The sequence below is a fragment of the Leptosomus discolor genome, chromosome 1 (genome assembly GCF_034619465.1).
Source record: "Leptosomus discolor isolate bLepDis1 chromosome 1, bLepDis1.hap2, whole genome shotgun sequence".
Classification (NCBI taxonomy): Eukaryota; Metazoa; Chordata; class Aves; order Leptosomiformes; family Leptosomidae; genus Leptosomus; species Leptosomus discolor.
The window spans coordinates 167,970,371-167,988,626 of record NC_141391.1 but is presented as its reverse complement, the minus strand read 5'-3'; the positions used below and the strand labels follow the sequence as shown (position 1 = coordinate 167,988,626).

The window sequence follows — 18,256 nt, the reverse complement described above, 5'->3', positions numbered from 1 at the left end:
TGCTCCAGCCCCCTCATCATCTTCGTAGCCCTCCGCTGGACTCTCTCCAGTAGTTCCCTGTCCCTCTTGAACTGAGGGGTCCAGAACTGGACACAGCACTCCAGGTGTGGCCTCACCAAGGCAAAACAAGAGGGGTAGGATGACATCCCTCGGCCTGTTGGCCCCACTCTTCTCGATGCACCCCAAGATGCCACTGGCCTTCTTGGCCACAACGGGACATCCCTGGCTCGGGTCAAGTTGCTCTCCACTGGGACTCCCAGGTGCTCCTCCACAGAGCTGCTCTCCAGTAGGTCAAGCTAGGAGTTAATTTTTCTGTCATTTTTATTTAAACTACTTAGGTTGAAGGTGAGTGGAACAACTCAGGATCCCTTAATCAACAGGATTGTTCATGCCTTAATTTATATTAGAGCTGCCAGCATGAAAAGATGAATCTCCTGGTAAAGTACGTAACTTCACCTACTTGAAAGCTTATACTGATCAAAACTCAGAACAGAAATACATGGATTGAGAGGCTCTCCACTCCTACCCTACATGCTGTTATTAAATCCAAGCCTTTTGCCACGACCTATATTTGGTATCTTCCTCCTCTAAAACAGCACTTTTTTATTACTCCTTGATATGGGGTTATCTCTATGTCAACAGATTTAATTTATGCTAACGGACAATCTCCAGGAAAAGCAGCTCTTTGCAAACTCACTTCAAAACCCAGTCTATAGATGGCAGTATTCACAACAGTTTCACCTAAACCACCGACTTGAACCCGAGTGCTGTAACAAGATCACCCGCCCTCCGATCGTTTTTAAACTCTAAGTTGTTATATTTGCATTAGGGATAGTGCCCAGAACTGGTTAAAAAATGCAAATATTAAAAAAAGTCGAACTGGGGAAGATTTGGCCTTTAGTCCACCCTGCAATTATTAGAAGTTTTGAAAATGTATAGTGGGTTGAAATAATTTAAGTCACTAAAATCATAGCAAGCAATTAAATCTGAAGTTTGATAAAAATCCCAGGTTTTCTAAAAAAAGAAAACAAGGCAGTATTTCAGACAACTCTATTCAGACAACTACCAGTGCACAGCACAGGATCCAATAGGAGTAACTAAGTAAAACCATCACATTGTGACTAACACGAGGAATTCACTAACGTAACAAAGCCATGACAACCAGGCCTAGTTCTGCTCTAACGCTAGAATGCTGTGATCCGTTCAGGTCTTCACAGTCCTCTTGGACCAATAATAAAAATTTCTCCCACAACAAAGAAGGGTAAATAAAAATATTATTTCAAAGCTTTTCATACAGATCAATACACAGACAAGTTGACAATGAAAAGATTTATTTTTTAGTCTTCAGATACTTGAAGTTTCAACCACATTGCTATGAAAGAGAAAGCTGTGCAAAGAGCCATACCATCCACCAATTAATTTTCCATGTTTTTAAATTCCATGACTGACAAACGATGGCATCTCAGAACAGCATTTTTGTGTGTTCCAAAAATGGCTTGTAACAAAACCATTCTCCCAGTTCCAGAGATTTAGCAGTTTGCTATTTTATTTGGAAATGCAAAACAGAAAAGCACTGAATTTGATTTGGAAAGTTCATTTTAAGCTAAATTAGTACCAAAGCAGCAGAGCATTTTTATGGCATAATCAAGCATGTGTATCAACGGTTTGTGGAATCAGCGTCTTCTTTCAGCAACAAGAAAATTTCAAAGAAATCAGTAAATTTGTCACTGATCCTGTTTCAAGTATTTGCCCACAAGCATCGAAGTGACTGGGTGCATAGAGGCTCTATGCTCCAGAAACGTCTTGACAGCCAGATCTCGACTCTTGTCAAAATTGTAAAGGTCCCTGTAAAACAAGGACAGGGGGAAGGAAAAAACCAAAAAAAAAGAACCATTACAGAAATCCATTAAAATAGTACAATGGGGGTTTTCTCAATATTTGACCTTTCCCTTGAAATCCTCACATTAAGGTGCATACTGGGAGACTAAGCTTTCTTCTACTAAAAATAGTCAGCAAGTGGAAAGCAATTCTGAAGACGAGCTTGTTCACAGGGTACAGAAAATTCTGTATTTTACCACTTCAAAGCATAACAAATACATTACAATGTCAAGTATTATCTACTCTATTATACTAAAAATGCCAACAGCATGAGCTGCTACTACTACTTGGAGATCACTTTTACCTGAACAAGGGTCGAGTAAACTTCATTCTGCCCTGATCTGTTGCCATTTTTAGAGCCAGAGGAATAGCTTCTTCCCACTTGGACTTGATGCAGAGGCGCAGCCATCTGGGAGGAAAAAAAAAGAAAATTTACACTTTTATTTTTATTTGCAGTGGTTAGTCATCTTAAGATGCTGTGCCCATAAACACTCTGGGTAGTGCTGTGTCCTCATGGGAATAATCAAGATTCTAGCCAAGTTCAACATAAAATATTTAGTGTCTGACTAGCACATTACAAAAGTGGACTTTTCTACAAAATATGAAAATACTGCTTCAAAGTTTCGCCAAAATGGCCTGATTACTCTCTGCAGGTATTTCTTTTATAGTACAGTAGCATCCAGCTGCATCACTCAGAATTAGAGCTGAATTATATAGCACTTGCCATACTTGATCAAGTGATTAAAAAAATCCCAACAAAAAACCCAAACAAGACATTACCAGCAAGTGGCATGTGCTTGTTTTGTTTAAAAAAAAGTCTTAAAAATAAGAAGAAATTGATCTTGTAACAAGTAGAAACTACACTGTATATTTAAAATACTGAGGGTTTTCTAAATAAGAAATACAACTCAAGGTAGTTAAGGCAGAATAACCATCAATGTTGTAAATGTATCCAAGTACATAACAGTATCAAAATATGCAATTCTTCATGATACTTGTAAAGATTACTTAGGTCCTCAACAGTACCTTTTCTTAACAAGTGACATGTGTAAACACAAGGTGTAAATACCAAATAGAAGAAATTATGACAGCACAAGAGTCAAGCCATTTATTTAGCTAAAAGCATTTCCTACTTGTTTAGGAACTTCCTTTGATATTTACTTTTTTTGACGAGGCAAAAGCTTTGTGATAGTGAGTATTAAAATATGACAAATAAAAGTTTCCAAGTTGTCTTGAAAAAAAACACTGGCACATCAGCAGAAGAACCAATTAGGTAAGTCCAGAAGACCTCGTCCTGACTAGATATCGGAAAGATTTTCCAAGCATGTTTGAGTCACAGACAGGCTCTCTATTGTATTACCTAATACCACCCCCAACATAAGTTCTCAGGCCCTCAGGTTCCTTTGGTAGCATGACCGATGAAAATAAAGCACAGCTGATCCACTGCTCACTTCCAGTTCTTCTACTAGACAGTACTTATCCGTCAGTAACAGAACACCTCTCTGGCAAGCATGCTTGCACGTGTGCTTACAAAAAAATCCCACAACCACCACCACCAAGCCCCAAACCCCTGCACCAGTTCTGTACAACAGTATGTCTCAGGCCATTTACGAAGCAGGACTCTTTGTTTTATGAAAGCATTTAAGATTAGAAAAATGCCCACGCTAGAACAAACCTGAATCTTATTTCAGAATTGTGTATAGCGTTGAAGTCATATACTTGCTGCATTCGTTGGACATGTGACAGTGGAAGAGGAGCTTCCTGAAAAAGGAATAGTCAGAATAAGCCAGAGGCACGCTTGAAGCCACATACTTCAAAAATAAACAGGTTCATTCAAGAAGGTTGATGCTACAAAGGAATTACAAGCTTACCACGATTAGTATTTATGTATTTGTTCCTTTCACCTTCTCATAGTCTTAGGGAAGGGGCAAGGAATAATCGTTAGCAAATTCCCACATCCAGTACTACTGAAACATTCAAAACCAAGTACTTTCCTTCGTTTAATTTATAGCTTATTTGCTACAACATCAGACAAATTCAAGCACCTTATAGTTTTGTTTTTACCTTTCAATCCAAAATACTCTATATGTTGCTCATGAGCTGAAGAGCCAGACACAATCAGGGAGGCATGGCTGAAGATTTTAGTAACTATGTATGGTGAGAGCGGATTATTTTAGGAAAACTTAAAAGAAAATGGACAACTTAATTCCAAAGCACACGTGGTCTTCTGTGTCTGCTTTTGTGATTGCCAGAATCAAGTTGCCCCAAGCCTGCATTTACCTCCAGAAGCAACAGTGCCAGGAACTCAATCAACTGATGAGATGACATTTCCTTCAGGTCTGCTGGGCTGAATGAGCCCAAATCACTCTCTTTTGCCTAAAAGAGAACGGTTACTTAAGTTTTTAATAGGTATTTCAAAGTACAATCAGGTGTAATTTTTTGTTTGGACATCTGCATTTACTATTGAGCCATTCCACGTAAAAAAGATACTGATTTGTCTTCGTGCATAATGTTACAAGAAGGGAAAGGGAGGGACTTAAGCTACTGTCTGATATTGGGTATTCTCCACTTCAATTTTCACTTGTTTTCTTTCCACTGATCTTTGTATCTCTGCTGTCTTTCTGTTTAAGTTAGGTGAAAAATCAAATACTTTTTCTATGAAAAGTTACATTGAGAAGAAGAAAGTTAAAGACAACATACGAGTACAGTGAAAAGCCACCAAGCTAACAAAAGGAAGGTATGCCATAATCTCTACTAGTTGTATAAGCTTTATAGTTAAAATTCTGAGAAAATTATATGGTATTAGTTACTTATTTTGATCTATGTATTTCAGGTTTTGATGAGAAATGTATACTAGCTCCAGCATAATGTAGGGGAATTATTGCTAATGTAATATAATCAGTAATCCAGAGATACCTTGGCATTTGTTTTTAAATCAAGCCATAATATCAGCATTTTAAAAAGATTCTCAGTCTGGTTACTACCTAGATATAACAACAAGCTGGCTGCGTGCCTTGTTAAACTATGTACTGGGCTTCATGTACAGAAGTCACAGCAAATCCAGAGGCTCTAAGACAAAAGGCTCATCTACGAAATGCAGGGTCCCTGGCAGCCATACCGTCACCACAAATACACTCACTCTCAGCAAATGATAGCTTTCAGAAGAGAACGGCTCACTTTGTATAAAGAGAACCAGCTTTTCAAGATACAGACACCTCAGCGTTCTTTAACCACTCACTTTGATCCATCTTTGGCTCAAGGCAACACAAGCATTTGCTAGCGTCATATCATACCTGTCAAATATAACAAACAACCGATCACACTTTAGAAACACAAAGAGCTCCTGTAATATTTTTACAAGAATGCTTAGAAATTATTTTCAAATGGCTCCACATTTGTTCATTGTAGGCTCCAACTCAACGTAGCAAACCATTTACAAAAGATCTATTATAATGAAAAATATTTGAGTTTCCGTTAGAAGCACTTTGTGCACAGGTGACACTATCCCTTGCTCATACGCTCCTAAAACAATCCATACTTCTGAACATATATACGCTCATACATATATTACAGCTTAGGGCTGAAAAGAGAATATTGTCGTAACAAGCAGTCAGAAAAAAAGAATCTTTCCTGGCAACTTTCAAAGCAAAATGAATTTCCACCAGAATAAAAAAATTGAAAACATTAACACTGGCATTTTTTCCTCCTATATACACCTGTATCAATGTCTACGTAGTACTAGGATGGATGTTATCTAATAAAACGTTTATGGGAAGACTTTCACCCTGTTTACAAACTGCTTCATGACTGTTTGGAAAACCACATGGAATCCGGAGAAGGAAAGATGAACTATAACAGAACGCAGCTTACGTAGGCTTCACTGGTGGCATTCCTGGAGCATGAAACCATGAGTTCCAATCAACTTTATCAAGAACATCTACCTAGAAAGCAACACAAATTCTATTCAATTTTAAATGTTACTTTTAAAGAAAAGCATATCCTACAAAAACTAGGTTCAGTCTTTTTCTTTTTTTTTTTTTTTTTCTTTTTCTTTTTAACATCCCTCCGATTAGCCTGGACAATTCTATATAGATTACTTCAAAACAAAATATTGCCTTCTAGGAAAAAAAAAAAAACAAACCCCAACACAAAAGCACCATAATCCAATACCACTTTTGTAAGATTCCAGACTGCATCTTATTAAGATCTTGAGATAAAGAAGAGAAAGATAAAGAACTGGTCCTTAAAGAAGGTAATTCCTGAGCTATGCCATAGTTTCACATAATTAGAAGGTTTCAAGCAATTAGTTTTAAATACTACCCAACCTTATTCTTGAAGTAGGAGTACAAGAACGTCTTCCAGTCCTCGGTTACTATGCTCTTATAAGCAAACTGCTGAATGTAAGCCTTCAGGAAGCCAATGAAGACATCTGACAGTTAAAAACCAAACATTTCAGTGTTTGAAATTGAAACGGGAAGCAATAATATATAAAGTCTGACTAACACTAACCCGGTCCTCCAAGAAGTTGTTCAAGGTGAAAAAGCAAAGCAAAGCCTTTCTCATATGGAACAGATGAATAGGCCTCATCAGGATCTACTTCACTCAGATTAGGGACGAGGTGAGTTGCAGGACTTTTATCTCCAAGAGTATTTACCTGAGACAAAGAGACAAGAAAATATATTCATCTAGAAAAACTAGCATTCTTGCAAATCACTACTAGTCCTATTTATAAAGGTATAACCCACCCAAAACTAAGATGGCCTCACTTCAAAGCATTGTCTCTCATTCTTTTTCCTGCAGTTCCAAATCTGCACTGAACACAGTTTACTAAACTTTTTTCTGGTTTTGTTTTACCGGTGTCTGATCGCGTACCAAACAGAAGGATGTGAGGATCAATCACACTGTGCTCCAGCTGTCTCAAAGCAGTTAATTACCATCATGTCTGTCACAAACATGGGCACCTAGTAAACGACCTATATTTTTCCTTTATTAACAAACTATTTAAACTATTTGATTTAAATAGGTGGTATAAAGCACAAAATACAATGAGGAAATAGTCATAAGACCAGGTAAACTGCATCACCAAACTGAACAAGAGGGAGATCTACTATCACAGGCTGGAAATCTGAAAAACTGAAATTTAACTATGATACCTAAACACAAAACTAAACCACTCTCCTAGACAGTAACAGATTAGGAGTATCCTCAACTACAATGCAGTATGCAGGAAAAAAAGGAATCAGTTACTTGCATGAGGCATTGGAAATTCTGGTCATGCTTGGAGACAATTTCAACTTTCAGCTGCTTACCAGTATGCTAACAGGTAATACTGCAGTTTAGCCATTGCCAGAACAACCAAGAGAGTCTGTAAAGATATTCAACCTTACAGAACAGCTTAAAACAGTTCAAAAAGCTTTATCTAATCTGAGTGTATTAAACTATTTCCTTGGGAAGAGAACATACACTTTGGAATCAAAGTTGTTCATCCTCTAATAAGAAAGTCTTAGGAAAGCTGACTAGACAAGTCTTATTTGTGGAAAACACATGAGATCAGCTTTATCTTATTTAGGTGTATGCTTAGACATAAAGTTATCATAACTCTAAAAATATTTACCGTATTCTGCAGTTCCCTCCAACCTCCTAGGGCTTTAAAGTGCCTGAACTGCTCACCAAACAACTGACCAGCAATCCTGCGTTCCAGGTATACAGTATGTCCCTCATTCAGCCTGGAAATAGACTGATAAAGTCAGCACTGGTAGGATGGCAAAATGAATTTAGTTGGTCTCTTTACAGATTAGTTTTAAAATACGATTTGCATTGTATTGAACATCACACCTACCAAAAATGCTCCCACGTTTTGTTTGTTACCAAGTTTCCTGTCCAGCTGTGAGAGATTTCATGAGCAATAACCTAAAACACAGGAAACAATGACAGATCTACCATTTAGACTCCTCTGGAAAACGAACATCAAATCCCAACAGAAAGAAAAAAGAAATCCTAATGGGATCTCATTTACGGCACTACGTTCCCAAAGCCAGTTAGCACTCACGGCTCTGGAAACTTATCCACATAAATTTTATTTACAGGACTAACACTATCCTATCAAACCTCCTCCAGAAATAATTTTGAATGTCCAGCCTGCAAGTCACAGAGGCACACTGATCAACAGAAATAATTCCTCTGGTAGTATGGTGCAGGTACTTGTTTGTGAAATCACATTTCAGAATACTGCATCCATGCCAAGTGATGGACTAGTGGGACTTTCCCACCTAAGCAACTTCTGCAGTGCTGGGATGTTCTAAAATATCAAACAGGAATAGAACAGTCACCCCTAGAAGGATAACAATGTGTGACACATTAAAAAGTAGTCATGTCAAATATTTCAGTATACTCGGGATAAGACAATCATACTATTTTTTTTTTTTGGGCAGTATATTAGTCTAGGAGAAAGACATACGAGAGCAGACAGCATCCAGAGTACTCAACTTCCCAGAAAAAACAGAATTTTCTCAAATTGTGCTCATGATTTCCAGTCTAAAAGAAAACTGTACACAGTGTGAGTTCTAGTGCATAGACAGACATACAAAAGAAGAAGTTCCCTATAAACAATTTTGATGAGATCAGTTCAGTTATGGGTTTTAAACATATCTACACAGGGGACAGGGAAGGAGCTATGGAGCAGTCAGTCCCCTATGCATTCAGGCCCCCATGTTATTTTCATCTGTTCATTATACAAAATAGATACGTCTCCAGTTTTCTAGGAGTTTACTTAGAACTAAAACTCACTTTGCAAGACCTCTTGAGTTACTGCCTTAACTTTTAGTGCCCCCAACGAACAAGAGACCAAGTTTTCAGGTAACTATTACAAAGGAAGTCACGCTACAACTTCAAACCGTGTTCTACTTGAAGATATGAACCTATTTTGCACTTACATTCGACAGAGATCGATCACCTGCCTGAAAAAAAGTAAAAAGACAAGGCAGTTGTCAGTTCAAATAAACCTCAAAATATAGCACTTAATGCAGTTTCATGTATGATCCCTAACTCCAAAGGAGGCAGGAACATTTACAGTTCTTTCTAGGGGGAAGATTAATCCAGTTTCTGGATTAATATCCATCACTTGACGGATAAGTAAGCCCTACGGAAAAGCTGACTTTTATCAGTGTTACACTTACCAATAGGGTTGGAGTTACAAAAGTAAGACAAGGATTCTCCATGCCACCGTAAGGAAAAGAAGGTGGTAAGACTAACAAATCGTACTGTCCCCACACATAGGGTCCTGCTAAATCTTCCGCTGTCTTCAGCATAGCTTCAGCCTGAAACAAGAACTGACGTTAGTTTCTAGTATCACTTCTGACTACACGTGCTGAGCAAGCACTGAGCTATGGATCCCACACTTCATTCTCTTTCACCCTGGCATGTCCCACATGCAAAATGAGTACAAGACTGTATCAGTATTTATTTTCAGTAGTAGTTTTGTGTTGCAATAGAACAGCACCATTTTGGGGGAGGAAGGTAGAGAAAGGAGAGCTACAGATGAACAAAACGCTGAAGTACAGTCTGTTCCTTTTCCAGTACTACGTGAACAAGTTAGTTTACAAAATATTTTTTTGTTAATTACCCACCTCATCAAATTCATAGGCCGATTTATCCACCAGCTCCTTTTCAGCCCACACCAGTGTCCTTGGGCCAATCTTTCTGTTGAAAGTAAAAATGCCACTAAGACACCATGAACTGGAAATAATTCTATGGGAAACTAATTCAGAGAGCATAGGTTTAACTGTGGTCACAAGTAACCCAAGTTACTGAAGAAACTCATTAGAGAGTCTTTGTCTCTTTTTCCTCTCCACTGATAAAAGTAAAGCTTTAGAAAAAACAAACCACACACATCCACTGTTCAGGACAAACAAACAGGAAATGCATCTACAGATTTTAAAATGCTGTAAAGCCCTAATATAAAAGCATTATTATGGGCCAGATTAACACATCCTTGTGCAGATGGGCAATGAGGCTAAGGCTACAATTTTCTGCCTTTTGTACACAAAGAGGCTTATCTGTTACCTGAGGAAAAAAATACTATTCCCTGGGCTAGAAAAGGTGGTTCCAACCTGCTCCAAACTCTTCATAGTATTTCTTTAACTTACAGCAAGACTATATTCTATAGAAAAAATTATGCAAGAGTGAATCAGAATACATGCACTTTGATACAAATAAAGAAGTTCATGGAACCTCTAAGACTTTTTAAAACTAGAAACAAGACCAAGAAACAAAAAATAACTCTGAAGATTTATTATGATTATTAATATTTATTATTTTGTGCAGATTCACTCACCTGCTTTCTAAAGCTCCAACCACTAAAGCAAACAAGTAGCAAGGTATGGGAACCTAGTGGAGAACATGAGGAAAAAAAAAAGAAATCTTATCCATAATGTGAGCTATCAACACCACTGATTCAAACAAAAAACAATGGTACGTAGATAAAGAAGTAAGTACATTTCCTCCACAGTTTTCTGCTTTATGTTATAACAAAGGTATTGGTTTTCCTTACCAAATTATATTCCTTTATCTGCAAGAACTTGTTGCACAGATAATTCATACAAAAGCCACAAAATAGTAAGCACCATCTCTGAAAAAAACTTGCATACAAAAATGCCACTGGATGGTTACTGTTCAAAAGAAAGTTGGGTTTTCATATTCATTCCAGTTCCATTAAATTTTACAGAAGGAGAAGTTAAGAGATATGCTCAGGTAAAGGACAGTTGTATCACACAGGAAGAGCTTTAATAAATTGAAGTTTATAAACAAGAGTATTTACAGATACAAAAGATACATCAAAATATATATATTTGATTTCCATGTTTGAAATTAAAATAAATGCTAAATATTTGCTATTTTAATGAAAAAAATCCAAAGGTACAGTATCTTTATAGCGAAATGCCTTCTCTGCCAGTGATTTGGAAACAAAAGGGGATAATACAGCTGTCCCTTTAAAAGTTTCATTTTCTCTAACGAAACAATGTTAAATAAGACTTTAAGTCATCATTAGTTGGAGACATTTCAGAAAACTCTGTTCCACCATTATCCCCAAACCATTTCAGCATAATTCATTAAAATACCCATATCATCATGTGTTTTCATTTTACATATTAACCCACAGAACATATTCTCCAAAAGATTTAAGTCCATTGCTTGGTGTTACAGACAAGTTACTAAAAGGCTGTGAATATATCCCTACGTTTTGAGGCCAAATTTGCTAATCTGAAATTCTGAAATTAATTCAAATCTCAATGGCTGTTGGGTTCTAAGTTTATTTTTACAGAGGCTGCTCTCCACTACACTTCCTACCAGCCTGGCCATGCGGGAGCAAAAAAAGTAGTCTTAGACAACTAAGCACATACACATATCCAAGAGTTTGATGCATTTGCCTTTTTGTCTACGGAAACACGTGCCTTTTCCAACAAATTAATGTAATGGTTTTCTATATTAGAAAGTGTAGTATAATTTCAATTAGACTAAATGTTATTCCTTGTACATATCCACCAAACTTACCAACAGCATATTTCTAGATAAAGTGCAGCTCTGGGCAACATACACCATAGAAGCCTTACGCACTAGACCGAGAGTGGCAAATGTTTTGGCTACACAGAGAGGGCAGAACACTACATATTGAAGAGATCACAGATAGGGTGACAATTTTTTCTCCCTCTCTCTATCCCCTCCTGCCTCTCTCATGTTTCACGTAGCAACCAAAGCAACCCAACAGCTGCTGCAGTTCAGAGTAGGTTCCTCTCCTCCAGTCACACAGGGAGTTCTATCCCTCCTTGCAGTCATTCAGTCCCTCAGCAGCCCAGATCAGCTTACTGAAGCAATTTCTTTTTTAAAAGTTACATTAGTTTTATCTGCCTGTTCATCAAAATAAACTAGGCCCACCAAGAGATCCCATAAACATCAGAACTGTAACACAAAAAGCTGTGAGAACAAAAATACCAGAAGAGTAAATTGAGACTGCCACCTTAGGAGCAGTGGAATCATTAAACTAGCTGCATCGCTTAATAAAACTTCATCCTGAGAATGGCAGTCTTTAATTAGCTGTAGATACTTTCGTAAAAGCCAAAGTTTTCACCTTAAAAACCCAACAAAAAACCCCCTCTGTTTTCAGAATTTGCCTAACTTCGAGTTAAAAACTGGTTCCAATGCTCAGCTTCACTGCTAAGAACTTGGTAAGCTTAAGATTTGCAGGGTCTCATTTCCAAAACTCCCTCCCATTCAAGTCCATGAATTATTTCCTAATAATCAGTGCAGACAGAAAGGGTTTTAACCGTACTAGCTTGAGTATGCCAAACATTTTCAAAACTTGAATTTGGCTTTTCTTGGAATGTGAAAGTGACCAGTAAACACCATCAGCACCTACTGGTTGACCTTCCAGAGCTGGATATTCATAATACCTCATATTTCTACAGTGGCAAAGACCCATCATAAGTTCCACTATTTATCGATGACAGCAAGACCGCATCTGAAGTGACTGTGTACTGCACGAGTTAGGAACAAAACCTTAGGCATCTGTTTACTAGCCTGGAGCACCTACGTTCTGACTGAAACAGTAGATCTTCCGACTGCTGTCCTCTGGGTCAGGCATCTCTCCTTCACGATTAGCACTCATCAGAGCCACCAGCTCTTTAGGAACGGATATCTGAAAGGGCAACCGACTATGAGGAACTCGGCTGGCACACAGGATTATACAATATACTAGAAGCAGCGACAGCAAAAACAGTATCCCAGATTTGTTCTGTTGTTAAGTCCTCTCCGTCAAGAAAGATATAAGGCGCACAGGAAATTTTGTCTTAAAGGCTGGCAATATTAAGCCAGAAGGGTCACCTCTGACAGAAGGTAAAAGTTTCACTTTCTTCAAACTACTGAATTGTAACGTCACATTGCAAATCTTACTTTTTCCTTCCTTAAAACAATAGGACTACCTATGCCAGGACTGCAAAGAGCCCCTAACCATGTACCAGAATATATTAAAGGCATACAGAAAGTCTTTTCAAGCATTTTTACTTTACAGCACTTTTTGTTGTCTTACTGTCAGCTTTTCCTCATTTAAGAACATGTATCTTTCCTACTACAGACTTTTTTTTTTTTTCTTTTTGGAAATAACAATACAGGTGAATTAAAAAAAGACAGACAATATATATAAAAGAAAATGGTAAAGCTAGAGAAGTGCCACAGGGAAAATAAGCACTTTTTGGCTCTTAGATTAAGCTAAAAGTCAACATTCTGTTTTTATTTTAGGCCACATACCAGTAGCTACCAAAAAAAAAAAAAAAAATCACCCATTGTAGCAGTTGTGTTTAGTTAGATACACATGACTTAGGTTCATCTACCTCTGCATAGTAGGTTAGTTTCACAGCAGGTGTGTCTTGGCATGGAAAGATGGCTCTGCAGTGGGTAGCCTGGAGACAGGGGGATGAAAAAAAAAGGCAAAACATAACAATCTTTCTAATGCAGAGAAATAAATCAAACTAACATATTACATTGGAAGTCTACACAGCTCCTCCAGAGAATTCATTATCTACAAACCAGAAACTCCTATCACTGATAGTATTTTCAGAGTTATGGCTTTTCCAAAAGAAATAATGGCAGGTAAGACAGATCAATGGCCACGTATGTTGATTGCAAAGGACCACATGTTCTTCAACAAGAATACTGATGGGAGTAAAGCAGTTCTGGAATTACTGAATTGCAAACATGTAATAAAATCTCAGCAATATCCTGACTTATTAAGTGCTTTCATTTAGGACCTCCGATGCACACAATTAGAAGTTACAGGCTACTGTAACTTCCCCTTCCTGCCTTCCTCTCCAACTCTTTGGAAACAAGAGGAACTACAGTGGAATGTAAACAAGTTTAAAAAAAAAAAAAAAAAAAAAAAAAAAAATCCACTCAACCTGACACTGGCTGAAGAGAAATGGGTGTTTCTTTCCAGAAGTCTGTTCTGGAGAAAACCATTGGAGAGCTGATGACTTTGGAGAGCTTTCAAAAGAAATTTCGACAATTGCTTCTTGCCCCCTGTGTAATAAAGAATATAGTCAGACATGACATGTTTTGACACAACTCCTGATCACTACTGAAATTCCTTTACAAAGATTTCTGGAAAACAGGTGTGCAGCACTGTCTCAAAAGCCTTCAAAATAAGAGCAAGTAGCATATTAAAAAAAAAAAAACAACCCACAACCTTTTCCCTTTCAATTATGATATTAAAATTGGCTGGTTTATTTCAATTGTAATGTCCCAAGACACTTCCATTATTGTTTTCACTAACCAGCACTTTTCCTCTCCTCTCTTCAAGGAGAACATGGACTTTTTCTTTAAACTATTTGGATCAGCCACATATACACAGTTTTGTACAACTATCTAATGTTGTACATGTAAATATAAAAGACCACTGCAATAAACCAAAAAGAGTCTATAAAGTCTATATAAAAACATACATGCCTTAATAACATAGGATTAATGTATTCTGTAGATAAAAAAAATGAGATTTTGCAGTTGATGTTATGTTCTGTAAGTATGACCCTTAAGCAGAAAAAAAAAAAAAATTACTGAAAACAGTAATTACTGGAAAACCCTATTAACAATAGGATTAACAAAAAAAATAGAAGATGTTCAAATTTTATTCGGGGTTTCAGAACTGGTGTAAAGTAAAAAAAAAACCTAACAGCTCTGTGCAAGACAGGTACCAGCTTGCTAATAAAGAGAACATGCACAAACCTGACACATTCATACTTATTTTTTAAAGACATACTAAAACCATCACTGACACCAAAAGCACACGGGAAGTCCTTGCTTCTGTTATTGGAAAGTTCCAGGTTATACATGCAACTCTCTGGAATTAACAATCCCACCATAAAACAGAACAAACTTCAGCTAATCAGAGAAGCTGGACACTAGATAAGCTGACCAGGTAGACAGATCTGGTTTATAACCAGTATTCCAAAGTACATACTTGACAAGAAAAGAGAAAATAATTTGCATTATCATAGGGCACATTGCTCACTTAAGTTGGACTTTCAGTTGTAACTCCTACCCTTCCCTATCACTGTTTTATTAATACTATATTGCTATAGTCACTACCTGACTGATACATGGGGGGCTACATCTCACACACAGGGGACTACGTCTCACACAAGATTATAAATTCTTACGACCATGACTCATAACTCCCTATTTTTTTTCTTCCAGGAAATCTATCAAAAAAAAAAGAAGCTGAAAGTCAAACAAAAGAAAGAGGCCTGTGTTTCTGCTGTGGCCTGTTTAAATACTTCATTTGCTCAGTTTCAGATCAGATAATAAGTGTTTCTCAGAAGGAACAGCTGTTGCACTACATTCCTTTCTCTTCAACCTTATGCACTGTTTCTAAACTATACTAATTCAGAGAACAACAACAAAAAATATTAGAAACCAGACATGAGTTTGTAGAGGTAATAACCAGTTTTGAAAACAAAATAGTAAGAAGCAACTTAATATAGAATTTTATTCAAGCAAGGGAACATCTCCTCATATAATCACAGATTCCAGCTTTGGCACACAAGATACCACAGAGTTACAACATACAAAGCAAACTGCCAAAAACTGTACTGTAATTTGGCAACAGTTTTTTATTTCATGCAACTTAAGAGAGAGATCATGGTTAGTTCATTCTTCATCACGCTGCCAAAACTCAAGCTCCAGTTTTTAGGGACTTGGTCTTAGCACAATCAAGACAATAAAAAATGTATTATTTGAAAGCGTTTCTATCTGATCACAGTGGTAACCTGCTGCTCTACAGAAATGCAGGATCAGTCTTCGTATAAAAGAACGGGAAACAGGGTCTGAAACTCCATATGCGCCACACTGTAGCAATTCTGAACATGAGAAAACTCAGGTAGTTGAAGCAGAAAGAATATTACTGATAAGAAGCACTGGAAAAATTGTGATACACTACACATCATTTCGCTACTTAGTTTGGCAAGTCATTTTGCACATAAGACCTGGAGTCAGGTACAAAGACTCACAAAGTTTTGGCTAACGAAAGCCAAATATTAAATTCATCTACAAGATCACATACCAAATAAATGCAACACTCTAATTTACAAATCCCTTTGGAAGCTTTACACAGCAGCCCTACAGGCAGACAAGCAGCTTACACAGTGCATTTTGGAAGCTACCTAAAGGAACAGGCAGAAGTGTGTACCTTCTTAGTTCAAAAGGAAGCGTGATTTCCAGGGGGGTCCCCTTGAAACTGTGCTTTTCTCCAAAAGCAAATTTTGCATCCTGACCATTTACGGTCACTTTGAATACCTGTAGGTCTTTTGTATCCAAGACCTGTAATGAAGCAAATATTACACACTCGTTAAACAGCGCAATAATTAACGTAGCACTCATCAAATCTTAAACACGAGTCTCTCTGAAGGAAAAAGTATTTACTAAGTAAAACCAGAAAAACTGAGTAACTATGCTGAGCACTGGGAACTAGAACTTTAATACAGCAGCACTGAACTGACAGAACTGGAGGGAGAAGAGAAAGAAAACCAACTTCTGACCATGAAAGTGGCAACAGGAGTTTATTAAGTAAACTGCAAAGGTGAAAGACTTCACGGTGCTGCTGTGAAATGAGGAGAACGATAGAAAAGCCCCTGCCAAGGCTTCTATCCTGGAACTAGCCACTACGAATCAAGACTTTCATGCCACCGAAGAGGAATTAAGTAACGCAGTACTCCTACACGCAGCATGAGTGAAGTTCCACTCTTTAACAGGATAATTTTTTTTCTAAAAGCTAGGCGCCAATCGGAAAAGGATTTTCTGCAGCTAGCAGAAAAATCCCACAAAACCAAGGCTAACACATACAGTAAAGGTAAAGAGGTTTATAGGTTTATTTGCGCAGCTAACTGAGAAAGTAGCTCTAGCATGACAAGACACACACGTGAAAGAGCCACGAACGCAGCTTTCCAACGGTTTGTACCCATCTTTTCGTCAACGGGCTCTTCCCCGTTTTAACGTGAAAACAAGGTATTTTGGCCCTTCCCTTGCACAACGCGACGGCTCTGAGCGCCACAAGAGGGAATCCCGGGCCGCCCAGGGGCAGCAGGGCGCTGCTAGCCCAGAGCTGGCGAGCACGCCGGGGCCGCAGGCGAGCCCGACCAGCGCGGAGGCTCCAGCTCGGTGGCCGCCGCCGGCTGCCGTGGCGGGAGGGCAGGCAGGACCGGGACGGCGGCCGCGGGGAAGGACGGGGAAAGAGAGCTGAGCGGGGGGCGCCGCCGCGGCGGGAGGAGACGGGACCCCCCCCCCCCGCCCCGAGCACGGCCCCCGGCCCCCCGCCGCTGCCTCTCGGACCGGGGCCCCGGGGTTACCCCTCACCCCCCGCGGGGGTCGCGCCTCCGGCCCACCCCGCCCCGCCGTTACCAGGCAACGCAGCGCCTCCCGCTCGGCGCGCGCGGTGAAGGCCGCCGTGCCCCGCAGCGCCTGCGCGCCGAAGTCCACGCGGCAGCGCAGGTAGAGGTGCCGCGTGAGGCAGCAGGAAGGCGAGGCGAAGGACGTGGGATCCGCCGCCATCGTTCGCGCGCTGCCTGCTCTGTGCCCCGCGGCCGCCGGCAACGCCGCAGCCGCCCCGCCCACCGCGGGGAGGGAGGGAAGGAGGGAGCGGGGGAGGGGGGAGGGGGCCCGCGCGCCGGCCCCTGGGAGACGTAGTTCCGTCCTCCGCGGGAAGGGCGACGGCGGCCTGCGCGGGGAACTACAGCTCCCGTGGTGCATTGCGGGAGGAGGCGGTGTGGAGGGGGCCGGGGAGCGCGGTTGGCAGCCAGGGGCCGGGTTATGAGCGCTTGGAAACCATGTGGGGGCTCCCGGAAGGCTTGTTGACGTGCAGTTCCTCGTTAGTATAGTGGTAAGTATCCCCGCCTGTCACGCGGGAGACCGGGGTTCGATTCCCCGACGGGGAGGTACAATATTTTTCCCCGTCCCCGAAACGGCCCCTATGCCAGAGGCAAGACCAAATTCTTTGCTAAATCAAAGCTGCTGTTGGGAGAGTTACCGCGGCCGTAAAACAGGAAGAAGAGGAGAAAAGCGCAGCCGGGGCCTGGCTGCCTACCTGCCTCAGCCTGAGGCGGCCTGGGGCCAGCGCAGCGGCTGCAGGGTTTTACAAGCTCAGGGGCTTAACTGAGAAAACGTGTGGGGAAGGCCTTCCAAAAACATTAACCTTTTTTTCTTAAACCAAGATGGGCAAAAACCCCCAGCCTCACTAAAATCTGTGGGGTAGAAACAAGAGGAAGAGGGCCAGGGCAGGAGAGGCAAGGTGGAAGGCCAAAGGCCATCCCCTGGCCTGCAGTAACAGAGCCCCTTGTTTTAA

The 18,256-nt window shown here is 39.9% G+C and overlaps 1 protein-coding gene and 1 non-coding gene across 3 annotated transcripts; one reads left to right on the top strand and one right to left on the bottom strand.

Moving 5' to 3' along the window:
* Positions 1–1,363: 1,363 nt before the first annotated feature.
* On the bottom strand, positions 1,364–17,466 carry LTA4H (leukotriene A4 hydrolase). Of its 2 annotated transcripts, XM_086470858.1 has the most exons (20): positions 17,317–17,466; positions 16,109–16,239; positions 13,824–13,944; positions 13,260–13,328; positions 12,464–12,568; positions 10,211–10,263; positions 9,504–9,576; positions 9,054–9,194; positions 8,811–8,834; positions 7,718–7,788; positions 7,493–7,604; positions 6,388–6,532; positions 6,204–6,307; positions 5,749–5,819; positions 5,117–5,171; positions 4,159–4,254; position 3,675; positions 3,554–3,635; positions 2,183–2,287; positions 1,364–1,845 (listed from the first exon to the last, which is right to left on the bottom strand). In XM_086470858.1, the coding sequence occupies exons 1-20, from the start codon at positions 17,464–17,466 to the stop codon at positions 1,725–1,727; spliced, it is 1,830 nt and encodes a 609-aa protein (XP_086326984.1). In that variant the 3' UTR covers positions 1,364–1,724. The 2 variants fall into 2 exon arrangements, with proteins under 2 accessions (XP_086326984.1, XP_086326979.1); XM_086470853.1 differs by lacking the exon at position 3,675 and having other exon boundaries at positions 3,554–3,639.
* Positions 17,467–17,777: 311 nt separating this feature from the next.
* On the top strand, positions 17,778–17,849 carry TRNAD-GUC (transfer RNA aspartic acid (anticodon GUC)). Its single transcript has one exon. It is a non-coding gene; the product is annotated as a tRNA-Asp (tRNA).
* The last annotated feature ends 407 nt before the right edge of the window (positions 17,850–18,256 follow it).